This window comes from Conger conger, chromosome 19, assembly GCF_963514075.1.
Source record: "Conger conger chromosome 19, fConCon1.1, whole genome shotgun sequence".
Classification (NCBI taxonomy): domain Eukaryota; kingdom Metazoa; phylum Chordata; class Actinopteri; order Anguilliformes; family Congridae; genus Conger; species Conger conger.
In genome coordinates, this window is record NC_083778.1 from 16,042,729 (window position 1) to 16,052,591 (window position 9,863).

Below are 9,863 nucleotides of genomic sequence, written 5' to 3' on the forward strand. Positions count from 1 at the left end.
ACACTTAAACAAAAGTAACGATGAAAAGAAAAATATTTTTCATCTTTATTTTAATTGGTTACTGATAGCAGTTCCTACTTTCAGTGTGATGCTCCCCCCCCCCTCCCCCTCGTCTAAGACCCTCATGTTCCCGGTCTCCTGACGGGACCGCATTAGGGCTGACCTTTGTGCCTACACCCACTTCCACAGGCGAGGGTCTAAACCTCATTAGAAAAGGGCAGCCAATCATCTGAGCCCAGCTCCCAGCCCGCAATAAGGCACAGTGGTGTGTAACCTCGTTACGGATGCAGGCGGCTTTGCAGCGGCACGGCACTTTGTCATGCCGGTAAATTGAATTCCGGGCTTAAATTCGATTTCGGCAGCAGAAGCGGACGCACGGCCGTGCTGTTTTACATACGAATGTCTGCTCGACAGCACCCCCTGGAGCACACGGGGGGGAATTGCAGTGGCAGACAGTTAGTGGAATAACGCGGACGAAAACGGCTTTGTGTTTTTATCGATGTGTTATTTCAGCTGCTGTGTAATGAGTGTTTGTTCACATCGTGTTTTTAAAGCTCATTTGCCGGCGAAAATGTGAATGTGTTTTCGTTCGTTGTTTGTTTTGTTGAATGAGGTGAACGACGCATGTGCCAAACAGTTCCTTTTGTAGGCGAGGAGTTACAGACCTGTGCACGGAGAGGGTTTGCAGCTGAACAGCGTTATTTTCCAGGGCCCTGTATCGCAAAGGGGGAGATTACCGAGTAAAACCCGGAACCCTCCCGAATCTGGAACACGGACTGAAGCAAAAAGAGCTGTTCCGGGTTTTACTCAGCGCAGTTATCCAGCTAAATCTGAAATCCTGCGATTTGGAATAACCCCCAGAACAGCCTCCTAAATTTGCAAGACCTGTGTGCTTTTGAGACGGGTGACCCCCCCCCCCCAAAAAAAGGAACACAGCGGCCATCTTTATAGACCACCTCCTTTTAAGTTTTGTTTTGCTTTCTCTCTTATTTTTTTATTTTTCATCAAGAGAAATACAGCAGAGGCGTCACGTTTTTCATTTTTGTTTCGTTTTTTTGCTTTATTTCACTTCTGAAGGACCTTAAGTTAAAAGACGAAGAATGTGAAAGGCTCTCTAAAGTGAGAGACCAGCTGGGGCAGGAACTGGAGGAGCTCACTGCGAGCCTGTTCGAGGTTTGTGTGGATTCTTCCTCACCCCGAGCCCCACAGAGCTGTCTGTATCTCAGCACCTACAGTCTGGACTCTCTCTCTCAGGACCGGCAGAGCTGCCCGACCCGTTTAGCCGACCTTAGGCCGTTAGACGGTACCGAACCCGAAACGCTCGAGTGGCGAAACGTCGCTGTTATTGGTGACGAGCTCCGTCCGGAACGTTCTCTGAAAAGGCGAAAATATAACGGCAGAATAAAGCAGGGGAAACGTTGAGGAACTGGTATTGATTCAGACAACAATTATTATTGAAATTCTGCCAATAATCGTGACCATAATTCTGCCGGGATGCACGGAAAAATGTGTAAAGTACATTTATTGTGCAATCCCACTTGTGTTAAATGGCTGATGGATAATATTGGGTCTTATTCCTTCAAATTCAAGAACTGCTCCTACAGAGAGTTCAGTCCACTTTGTGGAATTTCCGGCTTTGACAATCATCACAGGACTCTGATTAACTGATGCAGATAAACCGCTTTAAAAACAGACGTTGAGGAAACCGCCAAAAGGCTGAGCTGCATCCCACAGATATGATAAAAGTTCTGCTAAATCAGTCGGGTAGCTCTCTGGTGTTTACGCCCTCAGTTTGTTTTTTTCCCCTTGTGATTGAAAATGTTTGCCTTTTTTTCCCCCCCTCCTTCTAGCTAAACAATTATCCCTCCTCCTCCTCTCCTCCTCTCACTCTTTCCCTCCCTCCTTCTCTTTCCCTCTTCCCTGTCCTGTCGTTCTTAAAGACCCTGACTAACCAGCTTCTCTTAAGGGGGTGTGCAGTGGTACGCAGGCTTGCCTTGTGCTGGGGTGTTGATGTTGGGTTTGGTGGTGCATTCTGGGCAATGTTGTTTTTTTGGGGGAAGTGGGGGTGGCGGGAGAGAGAGGGTCTGAGTCACCATGCCGCCCCCCCACAGGAGGCCCACAAGATGGTGCGTGAGGCCAACGTCAAGCAGGCCACGGCGGAGAAGCAGCTTAAGGAGGCCCTGGGGAAGGTAAGGGCCCGAGGAGGACTGACACTGACCATAGATGCAGAAATACTAGATCTGTTTTTTCCAACCATAGATACATAAATACTAGATATGTCCTTTTTGACCATAAATGTATAAGTACTAGATCTGTCCTTTCAGACCAGCTCTGCTGTGTCTCCTGATTGATTGGAAAAGCATAATGAATGTAACGGTGAGCACCGCTGTGTCTCCTGATTGGTCAGTAAAGCGTAAAGAATGAAACCGAGCACTGCTGTGTCTCCTGAATGGTCAGTTAAGCATAATGAATGAAATGGTGAGCACCACTGTGTCTCCTGATTGGTCAGTGAAGTGTAATGAATGAAACGGTGAGCACCACTGTGTCTCCTGATTGGTCAGTAAAGTGTAATGAATGAAACGGTGAGCACCGCTGTGTCTCCTGATTGTTTGGTAACCTGTGTTGCCAGATCGACGTGCTGCAGGCGGAAGTGGCGGCCCTGAAGACCCTAGTGCTCTCCACGTCCCCCACCTCTCCCTGTAAGGACCTGCCCCTGGGGCCCAAGGCCCCGTTCAAGAAGGGCCACGCCCGCAACAAGAGCACCAGCAGCGCCATGCTGGGCCCCCAGCAGGAGCTCAGCATCACCCAGCCCATCGTGCGCGACTGCAAGGAGGTAGTGTGTGTGTGTGTGTGTGTGTGTGTGTGTGAGAGAGAGTGTATGTGTATGTGTATGTGTGTGTGTGTGTGTGTGTGAGAGAGAGATTGTGAGAGAGATTGTGAGAGTGTGTGTGTGTGTGAGAGAGAGAGTGTATGTGTGTGTGTGTGTGTGTGTGTGTGTGTGAGAGAGAGAGTGTATGTGTGTGTGTGTGAGAGAGAGCGAGAGTGAGAGAGTGTATGTGTGTGTGTGTGAGAGAGAGAGAGAGAGAGTGAGAGAGAGAGTGTGTGCGCGCGTGTGTGTGTGTGTGTGAGAGAGTGTATGTGTATCTGTGTGTGTGTCTGTGTACACGTGACTGGTAATGTTGTGTGTGTGTTAGTGTGTGTTTGTGTACCAGTGGACAATAATGATGTGCGTTTGTGTACCAGCGAGCAGTAACAGTGTGTGTGTGCGCAGTAATGGGGTGTATGTCAGTGTGTGTGTGTGTGTGTGTGCGTGGGTGTGTGTGTATGTGTGAGTAGGCAGTAAGTGTGTGTGTTCCTCCAGGTGGACACGTTGCTCTTCAGTGAGTTTAAGGCGTGGAGAGAGGAGCCAACGCTAGAGAGGAGCTGCTCCTTCCTGGAGAGAATCTACAGAGAGGACATCTACCCCTGCCTCACCTTCTCCAAGAGCGAGGTGTGTGTGTGTGTGTGTGTGTGTGTGTGTGCGTGTGCGTGTGCGTGTGTGCGTGTGTGCGCGTGCGTGCGAGAGGACATCTAATCCCGCCTCACCTTCTCCAAGAGCGAGGTGTGTGTGTGTGTGTGTGTGTGTGTGTCTGCACCCCTAAAATGTATAACCTCAGAGTGTCTCCCCAGGATCTTCCAAGCACCAGGTTATTGAAAAACAGCATCATTTAAATTCAGTATGCTAATCGATAGCAGCTAAAAACCGCTAGTTATGCGGGATGCCGCTTCTCTTGGCTTTACTTCTCAACAGAAGCATCTTCCATCTGCCTGGTCCGTGAGATTCTTTCAACACAACGGCGACCTTGAAAAATTAGTACAAAATGTCCGCCCCGAACTTTAGTCTCTTTTAAAAGTGCTTCCGCAGCATTATTTATTGTCTTCTCTACTTTCCAGCATTTATATTGTATTTTTAGTTGATAAAATGTTGGGGTTTTTTGTCCTTGGGAATCAGGTGACGTTTCAGCGATGTTAGCAAAAAGAGCACCTGCTCTGTAGATGACCTCGTTGCTGCTTTACTCACTGAACGCTGGCTGTGTTCTAAACTTACGACTTCAGGCTGATTTTAATGGAAGTGTAGTGCGAGTAGTGTGTCTCAGAATCCGTCATGGTGTTCTGCAGAAGATGCCCTCTGCTGGCAGATTGTGTGTACTGCACCTGATATTGAGCTATGAATCGGCAGTAAAACCCTGTGATATCTGTGCTTCATCAGTCTTTTCATGCCAGTCAACCTCTTATTCCTTTCTCCCTCTCTCTCCCTCCCTCTCCCTCTCCCTCTCCCTCTCTCTCCGCGTGATCTTCCCGTCTCTCACCTCCTGTCTCACTCATCTTTCTCTCCTCTCATTTGCTCACTCTTTCCCCCTCCCTCTCCCCTCCCTCTCCCTCCCTCTCTCTCCCTCCCTCTCCCTCTCCCTCTCTCTCTCTCCCCTCTCTCCCCTCTCTCTCTCTCTCCCTCTCTCTCCCTCTCCCCCCCTCCCTCTCTCTCCTCTCCCCCCTCCCTCTCTCCCCTCTCTCCCTCTCTCTCCCTCCCTCTCCACCCCACCCCGTGGTGACCCAGTTGGCGTCGGCCATTTTGGAGGCCGTGGAGAGGAACACGCTGAGCGTGGAGCCGGCGGGCTTCCAGCCGCTGCCCGTGGTGAAGGCCTCGGCCGTGGAGTGCGGCGGACCAAAGTGAGTAACGCTACTCGTGCATTGTGGGAAACCACGGGCCTCCGTGCACCGTAGCCGTAACCGGGAGAGAGATTTACAGTTATGTCCAAACCCCCTCTCCCCCTCTCCACCCGACACAACCCGCTGCGAGCGAGAATCTTCTTTTCATGGCTGTTATTTACTGTCGTGTGACACTCAATGTGCTTCTCGGCGTCAGAGCTTGAAATACGGCGTCTCGTCTGTTTGGGTGCACTGCACACATTTGTCATCTCTCGTTTGTCCTCGTTTCATTAAATTCTTGTTTAAAATGAAAAGTGTTTTTATTTTTTATTCTTTATTTTTTTCTTCCCCTCTTTAGACTTGCTTTGAAGTTACACTTCCCCGATCTCAATTTAATGCTAATCGTAAATCGTAAAAAGTGTATTGATGACATCAGCATTCCATATAGTCATTGGCCTGTGGTTGAGTTGAACATCTTATCAGAGGATGTTAATTGGCTCAAGCCTGTGCTCCAAACAGGAAGTGCTGCTCCTCCTCTGGGTTGACCCAGGGGAGAGTAATCCACAGTATAAAAGCCCGGTGTAGTTAGTCAAAGCGGGCCCATTCGCTTTGACCCACAATGCTCCCTGTCGTCTCATCGCCTCACTCCTTTGTTTGTTTTTTGTTCCAGCTCTCATCAGTGTTTGCTTGGCTGCCTCCTTTTCATCATCTCTCCATTTCTCTTCTCTTTTCTCTTGTCCTCCTGTCTGGGTCCTTTAGTGGCCGAAGGTCTCAGATAGTCACGTAAGTGAGCTCGAGTGCTCTCTCTCTATCTCCCTCCCTCCGCCCCCATCCCTCCATCGCTCTCTCTCTCTCCGTGCCTCCGTTTTCGCCTCTCCCCGTCTGCTGTGTCCAGGTCCTGCTCTGTTTATTCCTCTACGCAGGGCTATTGCTTATAAGGATGGTTCATAAGGGCTCATAGGGGTTCATAAGGTTTCGCAAGGGCTCTTACGGGGTTCCTAAGGGTCCGTAAGAGCTCTTAGGGGCTTATAAGGGCTCCTATGGGTTCATTAGGATTCACAAGGGCTCTTAGGGGTTCATAAGGGCTCATAAGAGCTCTTAGGGGCTTATAAGGGCTCTTAGGGGTTCATAATGGCTCTTATGGGGTCATAAGGGCTCATATTGGGTTCATAAGGGCTCTTAGGGGTTCATAATGGCTCTTATGGGGTCATAAGGGCTCATATTGGGTTCATAAGGGCTCTTAGGGGTTGATAATGGCTCTTATGGGGTCATAAGGGCTCATATTGGGTTCATAAGGGCTCTTAGGGGTTCATAAGGATTCATAAGCGCTCATATTGGGTTCATAATGGTTTGCGTTGCAGTTCTGCACAGGTGCTGCGTAAACACTGAAGTGTAGCACGTGGGTAATTTGTGACCTCGACACCTTAAAGGGTTGAGATCACAAAGTCATGTACTGTAAATACCTGTGAGGCTGTGGATACAGTAAACCTGGGTGGGGCCTGTTGAGGAGGTGGGCAGAGAAGTCCTTCACGCTTAACCTGACCACTTATCTTTCTCTCTGTCGATGTCTTCCCTCTCTCTAACTCCTAACCAATGTCCTTCCTTCCTCTCTTACTTACTGCGCTCTGTTGCGGATGCAATCTGTCTTAATCTCTCTCTCTTCCTTTCTCTCCCTCTATCTCTCTCCTTCTCTCTCTCTCTCTCTCCACAGAAAGTGTGCCCTGAGTGGCCAGACCAAACCCTGCAAGCACAGAATCAAGTTCGGCGACTCCAGTAACTACTACTACGTCTCCCCGTTCTGCCGTTACCGGGTGAGTGGCCTCAGCAACGACCCCGCCCCTCTCCCGGATCTGTCCAATCACACGTCGTCCCCAATTTCAGCCCGGGTTGAGGCGCCCAATGTTAGCAGTCGGTTAACGGCTGTTAACTGCTTGTTCGATTTTGGCAGCCGACACTCACGCCAGAACTCGTAGCCTGATGTATACGAGTGTCAACAAGCGTCGTATGACAGAAACGACGTGTTTTCAACAGAAAAATATGCTGCACGACACTTTATCTGATGTTGTGGACACTGTCATACCTCTTTCACACCGTGTTCATTGGACTACCAAGATGTTCAGGAACACAAAGAATTGGGTACTTAAGGAAAGGGGATGGTGCTCTGGGACAGCAGGGGTTAGTGTGTAGGCGGGAGGGTGTTGATTACCAGAAACGAAAAGGCTTGTTTAGACTTTGCCCTGCGTGTTCTGTCACAAAAAAACCACGGTTTCCTACTGTGTTTCCCTGGCAAAACCGCGGTGAGCGATGAGTTTAAAAATGATTATGGGCTTTCGCCGATTTTGGTATGCACAGGTGGACCCGGGTTTTATTTAGCCGCTGTTTCTATGCACTGCATTTTCTCTTGTCTTTTGTATCAGTCCCCGTTAGCATTGCTACACGTCGCTAGTCCACCATGTACAGTACACATACTGCATTATTGCTAACGCAATGCTACATGTTCATTTTCTCTTGTCTTTTGTATCAGTCCCCGTTAGCATTGCTACACTTCGCTAGTCCACCATGTACACAGACTGCATTATTGCTAATGCGATGCTACAGGTCGATTTCATCTGTCTTTTTTCCCAGTCCCGGTAGCATTGCTACCTACTTGTTTACGGTGTACAGAGACTTGCATTGTTGCTAATGTGCTGTGACCGTTTGTCTGTGTTGCCCTTGTTTGACCATGTCCCGCCTCTCTTCCTGCCCCCCCCCCCCCCAGATCACCTCTGTCTGCAACTTCTTCACCTACATCCGTTACATCCACCAGGGCCTGGTGAAGCAGCAGGACGGTGAGCTCGCCCGGCGCGGATGGAGCCCGCAGCAGAATGCGTAGCCACAGCCACAACAGTGACTAATGACGAATGTAAAGCGATACGGCTTACGCTACGCAGTTAGCGCTGAGCCAGCACTTATCCCGGATGTGCGGCCTGTAGCGTAGCGGTTAAGGTAAATGACCGGGCCCCGCAAGGTCGGTGGTTCTAATCCCGGTGTAGCCACAGTAAGATCCGCACAGCCGTTGGGCCCTTGAGCAAGGCCCTTAACCCTGCATTGCTCCAGGGGAGGATTGCCTCCCGCTTAGTCTAATCAACTGTACGTCGCTCAGCGCCACATAACATTACAGTAATGTAATGTAATGTGCAGAGGAAGAGTAGCTATTTATCAGCTCACAGTGAGTCTCTCAAGGACACGTTATTGTAGTTTGGGAGTTTCTGCTTTTGATTGAGAGCGGCAGGTGATGTTTGGGGACATTTGGGGATGTTCCGCCCCACCCCTGTCTCTCTCTGATCAGTGATTTATCCTCCCTTGGTGAGCGAATGCCACTAAAGTCCAGAACACATATGTGAGAACCACTCCTGTCATCCTCAGCATTGCATTCGTGTGTTCACGCCTTGCGCCTTCAGACTTTCGTTGTTTTACAAACCTGCTGTCCTGCGATTGGTTGTGCTTGAAGGTTTTATTTATGGTTTTATCCCACCTCCAGCTGACCAATAGAGTTCGCTGGAGATGGGAGTTTGCACTTAATACCAGCCAACCGCCATTCTGGCTCCAGTGACCCACCTCCAGATGTTTTCCCAGACGTACAAACGTCATCTGCTGTTTTAAAACACCATGCCGGCCAGTGTAGTTATTCATCGCCGTGTCAGGGCTGCCTCAGGTATTCAGGCCTCGTTTTGGTAGAACAAGGGTTGCACATCAAGGTTTTGATGTTTCTTGTTTTTTTGGGGTTTCCAGCCGAGCAGATGTTCTGGGAGGTGATGCAGCTCAGGAGAGAGATGTCATTTGCAAAGCTGGGGTTCTACAGGGAGGAGCTGTGACCAATGGGGACAGGAGGGAGGCGTGTCTTCGATCCCGATTGGACGAGGAGCCGAGACTGACGGGTGGAGCTTTGAGACCCTCCTGCATCACGGCAGTGCTCCCAAGCCCCTACCCCTTTTCGCAGGACACGCCCACCAACAGCCTCAACGCATTTTGACTCGCTGTCAATCAGAACTGCGCACTGGCCTGTCTCCCGGGCTCAACGACTTACATTTCCACTCATATTTAAAAAAAGAAGACGACATAATTATGAACTTGCTGCTGTTTTTTGATTTAATTTTGTTTAAGAGCGGGTGAATGAACTCTATTAAAAATAATAATAATAATGAATGAAATAAAATGTTTGATCCTGTTTGCATTTGTATTGTTTCTGAAGAGATATGATGAGAAGAAATTTGGAAAACCGGTACCGTTTGAAGGAAAAGCAAGTTCTTTTTGTGATTATACACCACCATATCAATATGCCCCCAAGCTTTTTAGTTCTTAACCCTAACAGTAGTCAGCAGTAAGTGGCAGTGAAGATGTGTGCGTACGTATGATATGTCCTGTATGTATGTTTTGTTTTTTTTCTCCTGCACTACAATCTTATAAGGCTTCCCTCACTTTATGTTAGTGCCTTTCTGGAGCAATGCTGAATAAAATTGTATACCTCTGGAAATGTGTCTAAGGGCACTGCCCTGTGCCTGTTTCACAAAGTGTGTGTGTGTGTGTGTGTGTGTGTGTGTGTGTGTGTGTCAGGGCTGTGCAGAGATGACCCCATCTATCCCAATCTGAGTCCCTTTATGCAAAATAAATCTGTTTGGATTCCGAAGCAGGCAAGTATTGACGGGAGGGGGAGGCTCATACGTCCCACTGTTATTAAATGCATCTGTCAGGAAACTCGACGGCCTAATGGCTGAAGCCAATCAATTAATGTGGTAACTGGTCCCATTCTGAAATTAAAAAGCTGAGCGGGAGAAAGTCTCAAGTGACCCATACCCGGTCGCATATCGAATGCTTGGCGGTTTTTACGACGCTGTTGTTTACCAGAATACCAAGGCCGCTTTCTGCAATATTGTCATATTATTTTTATTATTTTGTCATATTTTCAATATTAAAGATTGGCAGCATGCGCAGGTCCGGTGTAGTGAAGGGGCTGAAAAGTGCATGAATGAAATCGAAGCCTGCACCTTGGGCTCCTTAAACACCTTTATTACCGGGTACTGTGTAGTGGGGGAGATCGGGGTCTGTTGTGACACGGGGTCGATTGTTATGCAATGTTTTCTGAGCACAAAATTGACAGGAAACTGGTCTGTTGAAATCTGAGGTGAATGAGGACGTGT

General features: G+C 48.8%; 1 protein-coding gene across 4 annotated transcripts in view; it reads left to right on the forward strand.

Moving 5' to 3' along the window:
• The window catches only part of rab3ip (RAB3A interacting protein (rabin3)), a 30,582-nt gene extending 21,383 nt beyond the window's left edge, over positions 1-9,199 (forward strand). For 2 of the 4 annotated variants that reach the window (XM_061229765.1, XM_061229766.1), the window contains 9 exons: positions 1,078-1,173; positions 2,112-2,189; positions 2,630-2,833; positions 3,362-3,490; positions 4,595-4,707; positions 5,446-5,469; positions 6,398-6,497; positions 7,445-7,514; positions 8,458-9,199. In XM_061229765.1, coding sequence (XP_061085749.1) covers positions 1,078-1,173; positions 2,112-2,189; positions 2,630-2,833; positions 3,362-3,490; positions 4,595-4,707; positions 5,446-5,469; positions 6,398-6,497; positions 7,445-7,514; positions 8,458-8,540 — 897 coding nt within the window. In that variant the 3' untranslated portion in view covers positions 8,541-9,199. Of the gene's footprint in view, positions 1-1,077; positions 1,174-2,111; positions 2,190-2,629; positions 2,834-3,361; positions 3,491-4,594; positions 4,708-5,356; positions 5,470-6,397; positions 6,498-7,444; positions 7,515-8,457 lie in introns of those variants that run through there. The other 2 variants (XR_009706503.1, XM_061229767.1) reach the window with 2 other exon arrangements.
• The last annotated feature ends 664 nt before the right edge of the window (positions 9,200-9,863 follow it).